This window comes from Thermomyces lanuginosus (assembly GCF_041956635.1).
Source record: "Thermomyces lanuginosus strain ATCC 200065 unplaced genomic scaffold VTN49scaffold_27, whole genome shotgun sequence".
Classification (NCBI taxonomy): Eukaryota; Fungi; Ascomycota; class Eurotiomycetes; order Eurotiales; family Trichocomaceae; genus Thermomyces; species Thermomyces lanuginosus.
This window is the reverse complement of record NW_027192361.1, coordinates 818,637-834,062: the sequence shown is the minus strand read 5'-3', so window position 1 is coordinate 834,062 and position 15,426 is coordinate 818,637. Positions and strand designations below refer to the sequence as shown.

At 51.4% G+C, this 15,426-nt stretch overlaps 6 protein-coding genes across 6 annotated transcripts; 4 read left to right on the top strand and 2 right to left on the bottom strand.

The window, feature by feature from the left end:
• On the top strand, positions 1–3,603 carry VTN49DRAFT_2532 (uncharacterized protein; the record flags this gene model as incomplete). The annotated part of the gene is made up of 1 exon (XM_069410268.1): positions 1–3,603. One exon carries the CDS (start codon positions 1–3, stop codon positions 3,601–3,603), a length of 3,603 nt encoding a protein of 1,200 aa, XP_069269090.1.
• A 546-nt stretch (positions 3,604–4,149) lies between these two features.
• On the bottom strand, positions 4,150–6,051 carry VTN49DRAFT_2531 (uncharacterized protein; the record flags this gene model as incomplete). The annotated part of the gene is made up of 1 exon (XM_069410267.1): positions 4,150–6,051. The coding sequence occupies one exon, from the start codon at positions 6,049–6,051 to the stop codon at positions 4,150–4,152; it is 1,902 nt and encodes a 633-aa protein (XP_069269089.1).
• Positions 6,052–6,177: 126 nt separating this feature from the next.
• Positions 6,178–6,537, bottom strand: VTN49DRAFT_2530 (uncharacterized protein; the record flags this gene model as incomplete). Its single annotated transcript, XM_069410266.1, has 2 exons — positions 6,178–6,269; positions 6,357–6,537. The coding sequence occupies 2 exons, from the start codon at positions 6,535–6,537 to the stop codon at positions 6,178–6,180; spliced, it is 273 nt and encodes a 90-aa protein (XP_069269088.1).
• A 502-nt stretch (positions 6,538–7,039) lies between these two features.
• VTN49DRAFT_2529 (uncharacterized protein) lies at positions 7,040–7,861 on the top strand (the record flags this gene model as incomplete). The annotated part of the gene is made up of 3 exons (XM_069410264.1): positions 7,040–7,096; positions 7,150–7,339; positions 7,398–7,861. 3 exons carry the CDS (start codon positions 7,040–7,042, stop codon positions 7,859–7,861), a joined length of 711 nt encoding a protein of 236 aa, XP_069269087.1.
• A 471-nt stretch (positions 7,862–8,332) lies between these two features.
• On the top strand, positions 8,333–11,754 carry VTN49DRAFT_2528 (uncharacterized protein; the record flags this gene model as incomplete). The annotated part of the gene is made up of 8 exons (XM_069410263.1): positions 8,333–9,174; positions 9,231–9,397; positions 9,444–9,532; positions 9,581–10,372; positions 10,423–10,520; positions 10,574–10,701; positions 10,754–10,883; positions 10,935–11,754. 8 exons carry the CDS (start codon positions 8,333–8,335, stop codon positions 11,752–11,754), a joined length of 3,066 nt encoding a protein of 1,021 aa, XP_069269086.1.
• A 1,676-nt stretch (positions 11,755–13,430) lies between these two features.
• Positions 13,431–14,500, top strand: VTN49DRAFT_2527 (uncharacterized protein; the record flags this gene model as incomplete). Its single annotated transcript, XM_069410262.1, has 2 exons — positions 13,431–13,498; positions 13,561–14,500. The coding sequence occupies 2 exons, from the start codon at positions 13,431–13,433 to the stop codon at positions 14,498–14,500; spliced, it is 1,008 nt and encodes a 335-aa protein (XP_069269085.1).
• Positions 14,501–15,426: the final 926 nt, after the last annotated feature.

Sequence of the window (15,426 nt, the reverse complement as noted above, 5' to 3'; positions counted from 1 at the left end):
ATGCTCAACCAGACTTCTCTTCCGCAAGCTTCCTTGCGCGTTCCCGATCCGTCAGCACGGAATCCCTATACTCCGTCGCGGTCTCCGAAGCGGTCCCTTCTCCCTCCCTCCGCCTCCGATCCCCTCCTGGGCGAAGCGACGCCAGAAGCTATTCTCGACGCTCTCTCCGCTATTAATGCCGTTTCCAAACACGAATCGTATGGGAAGAATTTGTTGTTCAAAACGATTTCGCAGGTGTCCGCTGAGGACCGAGCTTTGGGTGCCCGAGTGGCGATTACCGCACAACGGCTAAGAGAGTGGCTGAAAGAGGTTCAGCAATGGACATGGCCAACGGGAAAGGATGTTGGCCAAGGGAAAGGGTTTTTACCGCCATCTGCGTCCGACGATGGACAGCGGACGGACGGAGAAGAATACTTAGGCAGCTTGCCTGCGAAGGTGGTGGAAACATATCAATCCCGAATAGAAGAAATTAGAGACGGGATATACAATCTCAATGTCGACGAGCTGAAGGAGCATCTGTTGAACGTACATATCCCTGCACGGTCACGGCCTTCATCGTCGAACAGTGCCCTCAGCTCCGTCTCCGCTCCCCCATTTTCATACGCCCAGCTCAGCGACTTCACCGCGGTCGTAACGGCCACGATTATGAGGGCGCTCCCAACGCTATCTCGCCTCAAGATTCTACTGAGTACATGGGATGTTCGCTTGCTTGTGCTGCGTCAAGTTCCCGGACTACTCGCAGCAATTGAAGTTGCCCGCAGTTCGTTAGATGCTGCCTCAGCTTCCCTGCGTACCAGTCCTGCAAGAGATGAAATCTCAATGGCATCTTACCACTCCATGAAGGAGGAACTCGGCAGCTTCATTGCTGAAGCCGGTCGTAGGATGGACAGCGTCCTCGATGCACTCGAAGGTCGAGAAGACTGTCTCCCGGAAGTATGGATCGACAGTCTCGATTCCATAGAGGCCGACTTTGCTACATGGGCCGTCGAGGCCGAAAGGACAGCAATGGCGAACGACTGGAGACGGTCTCAGCACGAATTTAACCTCCAACGAAAGACGATCTCGAAGGAGGAGCACGCGGGCCCAACCGCGCAGCATACAAGTCTGTCTCCTACTGTTGACAGAGAAGGCTCGGAAGTACCTGCGGATGGCAGCAAGGCTGATTGCAAGACTGATGATATCGCCGTATCGACTGAGCCTCTCTCGAATAAGGAAGTGGGCCCGGAATCTCCACAAGAACGACATGATGTGGCTCGCTCTCTCCCCGGACAATCCACCCACACACAGGTCTTGGTAAAGGGTGCAGAGGGTCGTGTCAACGAACCCGCGAAAAGTCTTCTGGAAGATCAACCTTCAGCAGTTCAAGTGGAGATCTCCAAGACTCCGATCGAAAAAGATGCTGAGAGTCGGCCTCGCGATGTCGTTCCTTTGCAGACTGCCGAAGGTCTCGCAAATGCCCAGGTTTCCTCACCCTCCCAAGCGCCTGGGCCAGACTCCGTGCATGAGTCTCGATCCACGCCTGGTGGGACGCCACGGGACCCGTCTATTGCTGGCGCGGAATCTCTTCAGGCTTCCGCTGGGCCAGAGTTACTTCAGACATACAGCCCAGTTGCACTGGCGGAGACAGCAGGCATGTCGAAACAGGACTCGCCGAGAGAACCGGTCCAATCGTCTGGCCCGCATCAGACAAGTCCCGGTTCAACATCAACGAGAGGCCCAGCGGACAAGGACTCTGAAGACAGTATGTTGACGACTGACGCGGAATCCGAGCCCTCGACAACACCTGATCGAGTCCTGGCTTCCAGGCAAGAAGTCTCGAAACTGGAAGAGGAATCCATCATGCTTACGCCAGACCGGCCTGTTCCGGCAATCGAGCGCTCGTGCCATCAGACGCCACGGGACGAAGAAGCCGATTATCATAAAGCTTCAGCAGCCAAGCTTTCAACCCCCGATAATATCACTGTCACACCTCCCCGCGATCCAGCAGGCTCTCGCAATGATGCCACACCCCGTGAGGAACCGCTCCATCTAGACCCCGCAGTACTGAAAAGGCTTCAGTCATTCCAACAGACTCAGACAGCCAGCTTGCCGCTTCAACGCTTCATGAATGATGTCAGCGATCCTGACATTCCGTCGATTCCTCCACTTAAACCAGGTTCGTCAGAGTCAGCTATCGGTTCCCCAAGAGAGTTGCCGTCCAGAAGAGGAAGCGAATCACCTCCGTGGAATGCGGTGCCTCGGCGAGCGATGCGCCCAAATTCGACTCTAATGAGGAGCACGATCTCGTCGCTGAACAAGGCCGTTCCATCGAGGCGGCCGCAGCAGGGACCAGGTCGTCCGGACATGCCTGCGAATAGGACTCGACACAAGCTTGCTCCTTCTGTGGACTTGGACTCTGGCCACCGGTCATTGAGACAAAGATCATCCGTCGGATCGCTATTGGAAGTTCCAAGACGCCAACTCCACACGCAGAAGAGTAGTGAGAGCATGAATTCATTTGTCAGTGACGTGGATGATTCAAGACAAAACTCTCCGTTGACCGACTCATTTTCAATACAACCGCTCAACGAAGCCGATGAAGAGCTGCAAGAGAAGATACAGTCCATCATTTGCAACATCCCCGGTCGCATTCACCTGAGTTCTACCCCCACCTACGACTTTGACCAACAGTCAACCGTGTCTTCGGTTTCCAGATCAGAGCGACCTCGGCCAATGTCGCCATTGTCGACGACAAGTCGGAGCGGAACGCCGTCAATCACGCTGGCCCCCGCGTCATCGCGGTCCAGACGCCCACATATCCCGCGGAACGAGAAGACGGTGCGACTATACCATCTTCACCAACGCGGAAAGACGAATCCGACCAAGCTTTTCGTCCGCTCTGTCGGTGAAGATGGTGAACGAGTCATGGTCCGTGTTGGCGGCGGTTGGGCTGACTTGGGGGAATACCTGCGTGAATACGTCCTCCACCATGGCCGTCGGGCGACTCAGAATAATCAAGTGGAGGTTCAAGACCTTCCAACAGCACGATCTCCTGTTCCGTCCTCACCCAGTTCCACAGTCACATCCGGGCATAGTCCAAACAACAGACCGGGCTCTCCATTGTCCGTGCGCAAGACCAGGTCCTCGAAACCGACGGAGCTACAGCTTCATGCTGCGGATGACGCGTCTGTTGCAGCTGATGGCACACCACCGCGGGTCCATAATTCGGAGCGCCGGGCATCAGTATCTTCCATCTATTCCATCAGCGTGTCCTCTGCGCTCGGCGACGGTGCGAGCGCATACCCACCTCCTCCGGCTTCGGCAAGGCTGCCGCAAATGCATTCGCAGCCACTAGGTCTTGCCGGGCCCACGCCCCGATCCCGACGGGTTTCCATTACCCCGGAGAGTGAGGCATGGGTGGAGGATGTCATTGACCAAGCGCGACGGTCATCATCGTCGTCGGCAGCTAAGCCCTCGCATCGACATGCCGAGCCGCGACCGGACAGGGAACTGCACGCCTCGTCACGACTGAGCGTGCGCAGTGTCAGTGACATTGGAACCGTCGGTTCCAACAGGCGGGTCATCCTCAAAGGCCTGGGAGTGAAACCTGAAGCGTCAGAATAGCTGTGCTGGCACCCTTTATTACTATCCTTCCCATCCCTCTTTGTAATCCGCGCATTCCTCTTCTTAAACATCTCGCGGGGTCACATTCACACACCTCCAGTGACGCCCTTCTTGATCTTGGGTCCACCTTTTATTCCAAACATCTCTGCGTGTACCTGGCGTTATCTACTTCATTGATACATGCACTCGTTGTCGGTCATTCTTTGTCTCGTTTTCCTTTTATTTGCAAGGGTTTGGTGGGGAGTGGGCGGTTAGGATCATTTGTTGCATATACCCCATTGCTTGTGAAGGAGGAGTTGTGCTTAGGATCTACTACATGAATGGAATACTTAATGTCTGAATCAATTACATGCCACTAAGCATTGCATAGAGTGTGTCATTTGCCTGGTATATTTACTCATACATTTGGTGGTGATAAGGACATGCAAAATGGGCATCAATGGGTTAAACCAACTTGAATCATGAAGACCAGAAAATATGCAACCAGCTCATTAACACCGAGAATGCTAACAATCCAAGATGCAAAATAAAGACACACTCTCGCAATTATTCTAGCTCATCACTATCCCATTCATCCTCCTGATCATTCTCCGCAAGCTCCAAAAACCGCTGTAGACCCGGAAACGGCTGCCGGTTGCGTTGATGTGCCGGCACAAGGCCACCGCCGACGGGACGACGGAGGACTTGACGGGGGCCCGCGGCGGCAGCGGCGCGTTGGTTGCGAAGCTGTGCGATGGCGAGGGCCTGAGCCTGTTGTTCGGCGGCGGCAGCGTGGAGGCGATGGTCCTGATTCCGGTGATTGCGATGCGGGGGAACCCCGTCTCCATTGCCGCGGGCGTGGTTTCGTGGAGGGGCCGGCGCAGGGGGAGGTGGGTGACGGCCTTGCTGGAATCCGGCATGCTCGTTCTCGTCATCGTCACTGCTGGTTTCCGAATCCGAGATCCAGTCTGGTTGTCCGCGGTCGTTGTCACTGTCTGACTCGCTTTCTATTTCCAGATCTTCGATGAACGCCGGGAAGCGGTGTAGTTCTTCTGCACCCTCCGGGTCGATTCCATCCCCGCCTTCCAGGTCCCAGAGACGGTTGAAGCAGCTGCTATCAATCGTGTTGAAGTGACGGTATGGGTTATCCTCTTCCAACCAGCTCGAGCAGAGATAGCAGAAATGCGTCGAGCACTGGAAGCAAATCATGTGGTTGCAGCCCATCCGCTTCTGGCATGGAGTAGCGCACGTCGGGCACTTCGTTGTGTACAGCCGCATGTACTCTTCCGTCGCTTTCTCCTCAGCGCTGAGCTCCGCCTCGCGCCTGGGCGAGCATCGGACAAGTTCTCCATGCCAGCCCTTCTTGCACACACAACAGAAGGCGTATTCGCAGTCTTCACATATCACTACCCGTTTGGCAACTGGCGGCAGCTGGCTTTCCGGACCCATTGGATCAAAAGCCATGATATCGTCTTCGTCCGAGTCTTCATCCAAGTTATCCGTGATCAACAACTGGTCCGGCTTCGATCGCCGTTTGGAATGCGCTACACCTTGACACCACTTTCTTGGGCAATAGATGGTGTTCTTATTGGACTCAAGCTTCTTCTTCCGTTTTAGGAAGACATATCGTTGAACCATTTCCCGTTCCAGAGGAATTTGCAGCAATTCGGTCGGACTGATCGTACGATCACGCTTCTTCCGGGGTCTATCTGGTCGCGCATCATCATTATTTGCAGTCTGCTTTCCGCAGTCCGGTGCCATGCACTTGACGTTATCAACGTCCCCTTCAGTGATGCAGGTGTTGTAAAAGTCCTGGAGGCACGGCCTGCAAAAGACGTGCGAGCATTGCAACATCCGATGGCAATTTACACCTTTCTTCGGCTCCAGGCAAACTCCGCATTCAAATGTTTCTTGTTCAAACTTCAGTTTCTTTGCTTTGAGGTCGAAATCAAGCATGCTAATCTTCAAATTCCGTGGAAAAATGACTTCGTTACCGGCGCTGCCAACGACAAGGCCGAACGCCTGTTCCGCCAACTGCTGTAGGTGATCAATGTAGGTGTAAACAACCATGTCCTTTCCTGCTTCCTCCCATAATCGGCGCCCATCGCTTAACAGATTTGACTTAGTGTGCCCGGGGAGCCATGGTGGAGACGTCGTAATATTGAATATTGGTGGATTTTCAGTCGGATAGCCGTCTGGTAACTCGATAGAGATGTCGAGTGGCGGAAGGTGTGTCAATTCGTAGACTTCTGCCTCAGGTTCTGCTACAGCCCCGGCGGCCTGCTCAAAGGCGTCACGATTGGTGGCATTATTATTATCCGAGCCCTGACTGAAGCGCACCCGCAACGGTGATGGAAGCGTAATTGGTAGCTCCAATGACGCTTTGAACGGGTGCTGTTCGTCTATTTTGAGTTCGGGAAAGATAGCAGCAATGGAGGAAAGCTCCATTGCCCGTTCATCGCCCTCCATTGTTGTCTCCATCAGCATTCTTCTGTTTGATAAGTACAGCGAATTCCGCAGGTCTCTGCAAATCGTAGGATAGACACGTCAATCTCAAGCAAAGGGTTCGGTGGCGTGACTCGTCAGGAAGCATTATCATCTCGCCTCGGCCAGCGCTGCGGAAAGTCTCAAGCGGAACACTCGCATTGGAGAATATTGCTGAACATCGAGTCCTAAAACCTCGCGAGCTAGATGAGCCGATTAGACAAGCAATGAGTTTGTCTACCCTGGTGGCAACATGACAAATGCCTAAGAGATCGCGGATTAACTCATACCGTTCCGACAATAAGGACGCCACCCAGAATATGGTAGACGTCGAGATATGCAAAGTTCCGACTTTATCGACGCGTGCGTGTCCGGATATTCAGTTTCCAAGTTTTCAGACTCTATCAATGCGATTCCGGATTCCGGCGACGACGAAACTTCAACGGGAATTCTTGGATAGCGAGATCGCATGATTCAATTGCAATGCTGCCTACAGGAAATATAACAGCCGCCAAATCGCATGCAATCCAACAAATTGATCTGACGAAGAGGAGAGTGGACAGGCGGCCTGAACAGCTGGAAGCCGTGCGATGGGCAGCAATTGATATTGGGCTTGAGCGGAGCATCTAACCCTAATTTCAAATCAGATGCCGGTTTTGGCTTACTAATCCCAATCTACCCCTCCAATTTTATGCCTGAGGCAGAAGGGAAATGTGGGTCCGTTGAAATCACGTGGATTTCTCAGATGTGCTTGGCCCGAGCGTTTGTCTGGAGCTCCATGATTTGGAGCATCCCGAACTCGCAACAACAAAAGATCGAAAGACGATTTCATGCTGTACATAGTATCAAGATCCTAGAATTTTCCCGCCATATTACTACTGCTCCAAGCTCGGTGCTCCTGGCCACTTGTTGTGAGTACTTAAAAGTACTATGAAATTGCGATTTTCTTCGCCAGTTGACTGGAACAACCACCATGTCCTCTCCGGAACAAACACCGTTGGCCTCTTTATCCCTTACTCATGTCCACTATGTAAGCTTTCTTCGCTGATGCTTTATTAGCAAGTCTGACCGGTGACAACATAGAATCCAAATGATCCCATCTCGTATATCTCTGCTTTTTTAGCTCTTGCTCCTCAGGCTCTCTGTGTCATCTATGTTACCCTCATTTGGGCCACGAGGGAGATTGAAGTCTTTCTTATGTTCGCCGGGCAGATGGCTTGTGAAGCTCTTAACTTTGGACTAAAGAGGTGGATTCGGGAGGAGAGACCAAAACGTGGGTTTCGGCTAGACGACTCAAGTACTGTCTTGTGCTGACAAACGGTCATTTGCAGACATGCATGGCAAAGGTTACGGGATGCCATCCTCCCACGCCCAATTCGTGGCCTACTTTTCCGTTTACCTTTCATTATTTCTCCTTATCCGACACTCCCCCACCGTGGCGACATCACAGCATTCGTTTACCTTTCTGCAACGTGTCGGTATTTCCATTCTGGCCTGTCTCGGCGCCAGCGCCGTATCGGCAAGTCGGTTGTACCTCAACTACCACACTCAAAAACAAGTATTGTTCGGTTGCGCTTTTGGGGTGCTGTTCGCTTTGTTTTGGTTCTCATTCACATCGGCTCTTAGGAACAATGGGTGGATTCAATGGGGACTCGACCAGCCCATCGCCCGGGCCTTGCGGGTGCGTGATTTGGTGGTGAGTGAAGACTTTGCCGAGGCAGGCTGGCAACGCTGGGAGCATTTGCGGAAGCTGAAACAACGAGAGGATAGAGATAGCACGCGGAAAGTGCAATGACGTTTCACCATGAGCTAAGCAGTCTGTTGAAACTTCCTGTACATACGCATAGACTAGATTGTTTCAAGCCATTTTGACCATAATCTTCGGTTATTTCGGTTAGCGCGGCTTTCTGGAAATGTTGTCAAACAGCCATCTGTCGCCAGCTGCTGAAGAGTAGACGTGCCAAAACGGCCATAACCTCTCGTAAATTGCCGGCCATCTCGTCACGTGACCATGGCGGAATTTGTGATTTTCCGAAGCTGCTCGTCACAGCTTGACATGCATGGACTTGCTGTCTTGCCCACCGCTCCATATCTAATGAGTGATAGTCGATGTTTTGACGTCAGTAATGGTTTGTTTCTGATAGCAGACATGTCTGGATTGGTTTCACGGTGACAGTGCCGAGATAGTGTGTTTTATGTCTTCCTCGTTCATCAAGCTTCGTTCTGTGAGTGCAGTTTTCGAAAGATTCAGTTAACACCAGTCGCTATGGCCTCTTCACCCGCAGAAGGGCCAGAAGCCCATAATGTCATTGTGAAGGCGGATGAGGTTGATCAACTGGGGGCCAATATCACGCCCATTTCGGACGAGCAACTCATGGCTGAGGTGGTTGACACGTTACCCCTAGACACCGCGTCAGACCTGAACAAGTCTGCCCGGGATGACTCTAGTCAACGAAGGGGCCGCCCAGGCGGGCGACCAGAGCTACGGTCGAACGCGGCAGTACCGCCACCACCAATGCAACCTCCTCCGCCAGCTCCAGGTCAACAAGGATCCGAGCTATCTTCGGATTCCTTGAGTCTCGCCCAGCTCAAGCGGATCGTGCAAGATATTCCGGGCACTGAGCAGCGACCGTATGCTTTTAGCTATGCGGACTGTCAGTCCTTTCCGGAAGAACTCGATGAATGGTTCCAGTATAGTGAGCCAGAGCGCATGATGCTCCTGGCATCCAAAATGTCCTTCGATCAGCGGTGGCAGGAATTTTGTGAGGAGCGATCCCTAAGTCCAGAGACTAGCTGGATTGATGCGGGGGATGAATCGCGCAAGGCCTTTGTGAAGCGAATGCTTGAATCTTTACATGACCCTGATATGTTTTCCCGAATTGAAGCATTAGAGACAATTTGCTACACCATGGCTGGGGTTTGGGGACTTACGGGTGGAAAGGTCGCTGAGGACTATCCAGAAGAGCCCACCCCAACTGAAGCAGCGGAAACACCCCGGTCAAAGTCACTTCAAATCAAGTGGATTGTAAGAAATGTCATTCTAGTCCACGAATGCGGCGGCTTGAAGGTGCTATTTGACTATATGAGATCTGTCTATGACAAAGACCGGTATGCCGCCTCTTTTTTGCTTGACAGTAGGAATACACTTAGCTTACGCCACTCAGGGTGCCATTGAATGAGGAGTCAGAGAACTCGGCGAATGAGCAAGAACAGGCGGCTCTGATCATCGCCCGCGAGCGAGAGGCAAACTTGATCCTCACGTGCATGTACTTCATAGTCGAAGTCGCTCGGAGAGAAGAGCGAACGGACGTTACATTACGCAACTCTATCGGTACGTGAATACATTGTACCTTTGAAACCGTTCTGACTGTGCACAGAGGCCCTGCAGCCGAGCCTTCCCGTCACGCTGGTCGAGATCATAGCCCGATTGCGCTGGGATGACTCTGTTAATGTTCCCTTCACAAGGGTAAGTTTGGTCCGTAGGGTGATAGTAGCGCTCGCTGAACTTCTCTAGGTAATTCTCCTATTCTGGAAGTCAATTCTTCTGATCTTTGGCGGGAGTGATGCTCTCCAGCATGCGAAAAAGGTCCTCGAGCCGCCACTCGACATCCCCGACGATCCCAATGCCCGTCGGAAACCTTTTCTTACTGCTTCTCCTCTTGATTACCATATCTTTCGCCAGGAGATTATTTCTAAGTATCCTGCATATAATCCACCACCATCCGTGTTCCCTTTGGAACCGGAACACAATTCTATTTTACCTCCGCTCCCAAACCAATCAAATCGGCCCGGCGCCGGCGGTGGTTTGGCTGGTGTGAGTACGACGGGAGGGAGTGGGTCTATACTCAATCAATCTGTTCACATTGCTACACCGGCACCGTCACCGCCCCCGTCCCCGGTTGGCCCTGGTGGGAAATTAGGGAAAAAGCAAAACTACCAGACAAACCAGCATTTCCCTTTTATGTATCCTCCAATGGATGAGCCAAACGAGAAACCCAGCAAGGAAGGAGCTTCTGACCGTCAAGATAAGCAAGCTGGGAAGAAGTGGGAAGGGAGTGGTGTGCCTGCCTCAATCGTCGAGGCTGGAAAGCTCTTTGCCAGTCGCGTAAAGATGACGAGAGCAACGAGACAACTATGGGAGGAACGAGACCGATTCATGAAATTCGAGCGAGGGTGGAATGCCGACGAAATCGACCGAAGGAACACAGAAAACGAGTCAGACATCAAGTCTGCGGAGAAGCCGGTGAAGAAGGAGACAGACGACGAGGATGTGCAGCGACGTCTGGACGCCGTTGAAGCGTTCTATGTAGGTGCAAATCGCCTCACCTGGAAAAATATTGCTAACCTGAAATGCAGAGACGAGCGATGCCACATTTGCAGTCATTAGTCATTGTTTTGCTCAAAGTCATCTTGACCAACGTGAGTGCCATGGTCAATCAACAAAACAGCCAAAGGTAGATTCCAGTTGGAGAACTTCAATGACTGTAGCTGATGGCTGTCATTCTAGCAACGGAACATCGTTTGACGATCCTATCTCCAACATCGATGAGCTCGACATGATACGCTTGCGTGAGATCACAAGCAAAGCCGTTTCTGGATCTCTGTTGCTGTTGCTGAAATGGTTCAAGCGCTCTCGTAAGTAGCTGAATTCGTGGCCACTGCTTGCTTCAAGCTAACAGAACGATAGACATATTGAAGTTCGAGTACATGACGCAGCTTTTGCTGGATTCGAACTACCTACCACTGATCCTGAAGATGTTTGCCCACCAGGATGTGGACACCATGGTCTCTCAAAAGAATGACCGCAAGGAGTACAGGTACGCTGTTCTGTTCTCCCGTAGTTGATCGCGAGATACTGACGAATGCAGCTTCTTCCGTTTCTGTGTTGTCAACTCAGATAACCCACCCGATCAGCCTCTTTCGCCGGTGGAAGACTCGCCAAATAGCGAAGACGAGGCGGTACCTCCACCAATTCCCCGTCGTAGAGCTTCCATGACCGGGACCTCCTCTGTTCGAGGCCTATCGCCAGAAAAACGGTCAGCGATGGGGAACATTGGCCGAGCAGAAGACGATGATCTGGCCTTTGCTACTGATGGGTTTCCCAAGGAGCCCATCACCACATACTCATTCCGCAATTTTTTTTCAGCAATCAACTATCTCCACATCATGCAAAAGATCACGCGAGATAAGGCACACCGGTGCCTGCTCCTCGTGCAGTACAAGTCCAGCACAATACTACGGAAATTGCTTAAGATTCCGGACCCTCATCTACAATTGTACACATTGAAGCTCTTCAAGTCTCAGGTGCCTTACTGCGGGCGGAAATGGCGCCAAAGCAACATGCGGGTAATAACAGCGATCTATCTCTTCTGCCGTCCAGAACTCCGTGATGATTGGCTGGCTGGATCCGATGTTGATGCTGAAGTTGAAGAGGCATTGCCGCTCGAGCAAGCATTGCGTGGATTGACTCACTGGTGGCATTTGCGCCAGTATAAGGACATAATGAACATCGAAGAGGGTGCTAACCTGGTCGAGGAAGAGCGTGATTTCTTTACCAGAGAGCTGGAAGCTATGGGCTGGGGACTGTACAACGACGATATGCACAATGAAGTTGATGACCGCGATCAGGGCCCACCTGTGGAGGGGACGGAATGGGATGGTGAGCCTATGCAGTCGGAGGGGTGGTAGACATATTCGCGCCTATGGGTGATCTTTCTCCCCGCTCGTAATGACTCGAAATAACCAAATGCACTAAAACGCTGTTGGCCCTCGTCGAGTTCTGTCTCGCAAAATCAAGAGCCCTTGCCGTCAACGCAGACATCCACTCAGACATCCTGTCATGAAACCATCTCCCGGCGACCTCACCAATGAGCTCCCACCAGACACCAGCTATCGATGAATATTGTTCCACTCTCACGCCGCGACGATCAATGCTAGGCATCCCCGGGCAATTGCAAAATTTCAGCTGCACGGCTCCCAAGCCGGCTATCACCGCGAGAAAACGTCGCCTCAGCGTGCTGCAACAAATCATTGAATTTCCGAAAATGTCGCTGGCGGGACCGGCGCTCAAACAAACGAGAGACGTTCATCATCCCACCGATCCACTCCAAGCTATATCCTCATCAACTCATGATATCATTTAGCCTCGCACCCCTGGCGCGAATTACATTCGAGATGATTCAACACCGCGGACAAGAGTCATAAGTTCTAGAACAAAGGAAACAACTTGCATATTTTTGTCGGTACAAGTTGGCATGTCCCATCACTCGCTGAAGTTCGGGAGGTAGTCCCCGTAAACGAAACACAGATGATGTTTTGTGGGGTTGTGTGATTCTTGTCCCTCGCCGATTGTGCAAACCGGCCACATGGCTCGCAGTAGAAGTGGTACTTCTCGACATTGCCTTGCAGTTCATTGAGGTCTCGAAGTCGACAAAGTTACGAAGTACTGGCAGAGTTGGCGCATGTGGTGGTGTAAGGAATGCACCCTGTGATTCAAGTATGCCCTGAGGGAGCCGAATAACTACCGGCAATGGCTGGATGGGATTCTGATTGATGTGTCTGGGTTGATCCCCGGGGAGATCACGTCTCCTGCTAGCAACTGGCCGGTGGGAATGTACCTTTGGTATAGATCGAACCGTTTTCTTCCTCTCAATCAAGTCCTTCAGTATATATCCCGTATAATAGCGGGAACGCTCTTTACGGCTGAAGGGACGGGAATAGATCACTGGTATATGCACGAAGGACTAGTGAGATGACACTGTTCAGCTGTACAAGCTGCTACAAATGAGCGTGAATATCTGCCAAATGTTGGATCTGTTTTTTTTGCCACATCCGATTCTCCTTATGTCTTCCGACTTTTGATAAGAAGGCATAGATTGGTCAAATCATGGCTAGGGCTTCTTACTACAATTTCAATTTATCACGTCTGGATTATCCAAGTCATTGAGATACCTGAAGTGACGATGGAAGTACTTTGTCAGAAGAGGCTGCGTCATCCTGGTACTAGTCCTCCTCGTCCCTACTGATCTCCAAAAGGACCCCTAGATAAAAGGTACTACCTGCTGATATAGTGGACAAATTCTCTCTATACACATCACGTCTCAGCATAGTGGGAAATTGGTCATCACATCATTCAATTGCACCATAAGAGCTCCAATCGCATTGGATCTGAGATGGAACTGACTTTGTTTTGGGATTTCCTCTTGTGGAAACCGTGGATGGATTTGATAAGACCTTATCAGTAGAATCACGTGACTCAAAACCGAAATTTTTCCCTGTTGACGGAGCAGGAAAACCACAACCGCCATCACAACCACCGACGTTCTACTTGCAGTCAATTGTCTAAGAATCCGCCGGTTTCCAAGATGGCATCGGCGTCAGACGAAATCGTCTGGCAAATTATCAACCAGCAATTTTGTTCTTACAAGCTTAAGTAGGTTCCACATCCTTTTGCCTTGTGATTAGAACGGCTGCTGACGCAGTGAAAATCCGCAGAACCGGCAAAGGTCAAAACTTCTGCCGCAACGAGTACAATGTTACGGGTCTTTGCAACCGACAGTCATGTCCGCTAGCAAATTCGCGGTACGCAACGGTGCGCTCTGATCCGGAGACGGGCCGTATGTACCTATACATGCGCACGGTTGAACGAGCACACATGCCGAACAAATGGTGGGAGAAAATACGATTGTCCTCCAATTACGCTAAGGCGCTTGAACAAATCGATGAGCGGCTCATCTACTGGCCCAAGTTCTTGATCCACAAGTGCAAGCAACGTCTCACGCGCCTGACGCAGGTAGCCATTCGCATGAAGAAGCTGGCCAAAGAGGATGAGCGATTGGGTGAGCGCATTGTGCCGAAACTGGCGCCAAAGGTCCGCCGACGGGAGGAAGTACGAGAGCGCAAGGCGGAAGCTGCCGCAAAGGTCGAACGAGCGATTGAACGGGAGCTTTTGGAGCGACTGCGCAGCGGAGCTTACGGTGACAAGCCATTGAACGTCGAAGAAAATATCTGGAAGAAGGTCCTCCGTGGATTAGAACGGCAGGGAGAGGCAGAGAGAGACGAGGATATGGATGATGGCGAACAATACGACGAGGAAGAAGAGGAAGAGGAGGAGGGTGTCGGAGAGGTCGAGTACGTCAGCGACTTAGACGAAGATGAAGAAGAGGAGGACCTCGCCGACCTCGAGGATTGGATTGGGGACGATTCGGCAGTTTCGAGTGATGACTATGACGAGGATGACAGTGACGAGGACGATGAAGATGATGATGAGGGAGACAGCGAGGACAGCGATGGATCCGAGCAGCAAAAACCGGCGGCTGGGACGAAGCGGAAACGTGGTGCTGCTCCTCAACCACCGAAACCTCGCAAGAAGAGTGCTCGAATTGAGATTGAATACGAGACTGAAGGGCCGGAGAAAGAAGCTGTTGCGGCGTAAGGCGGAAAGGGGGAACTGCATTTCTCTTTGGCGTTGCTGGCGTTTTGGTTCAGGGTTTACGGTACAGCTTGTGCTGGCTATAAAAAGCATTGAACGTTTTCTAAATATCATCTACCTCCCTTTTTGGTACTGAAGGTTATTCTGTAATGCGTGTTCCAAACCGCTCCCATCCTACTTCCATATTCATTACAAAATGGACACGCTCAGGAAATGGGCAGTACAGCCTATGTGATGGTTTGTACTGGCTTAATGCCGTCCCGTGATGATCATGGTCGTAATCTGCCAGCCGAAATACGTATGGTAACTCTCAGAATCCGATCTAGACCCATGGTTGCTGACTCTCTGACTATCTTTCCTGTTTGCATACGCAAGTAACGCTGCCAACCCTGGTACAATAATCGAAAATATATCACCAGCTCAATGTGACATTTCCGGCCTTTGGGAAGGGCCAACTCTTGTCCTCTTACGATCTTATGCTCTTATGAACGCCAGTCTGCATCCAATTAGGATATATAGTAATGGACAATCTTGAAACATTACCTACCTATATCGATAACATTCGAGAGACTTAGCAGATGCCAAAGCACATGGCCCACAGGCGGACATCTTCACAGACATGGGCCTTTTTGTTTACCTTGTCGGGTAAACAAATAATAAACGGTGCACATATGACGTAGAGTTTATCGCTCCAGATCACGTAGTATATTCTATCCTCCCACCGCCTTCGATAGGAAGAAGACAAAGGCCGCTTAGAATCTCCTAAATTCAAGGCAGGGTTGCCCTTTGATCCTCTACGAAAGACTTTTCAAATGTAATTTCAGAACTAATGCTCTGCTCTGCAGGCCTAATCACTGAGAGAAGGGTTGACCAGAAATATCAAAATTAATCAGTGGCTGGTCCAACAGTCGTTAAGAGGTAGTCCTTAT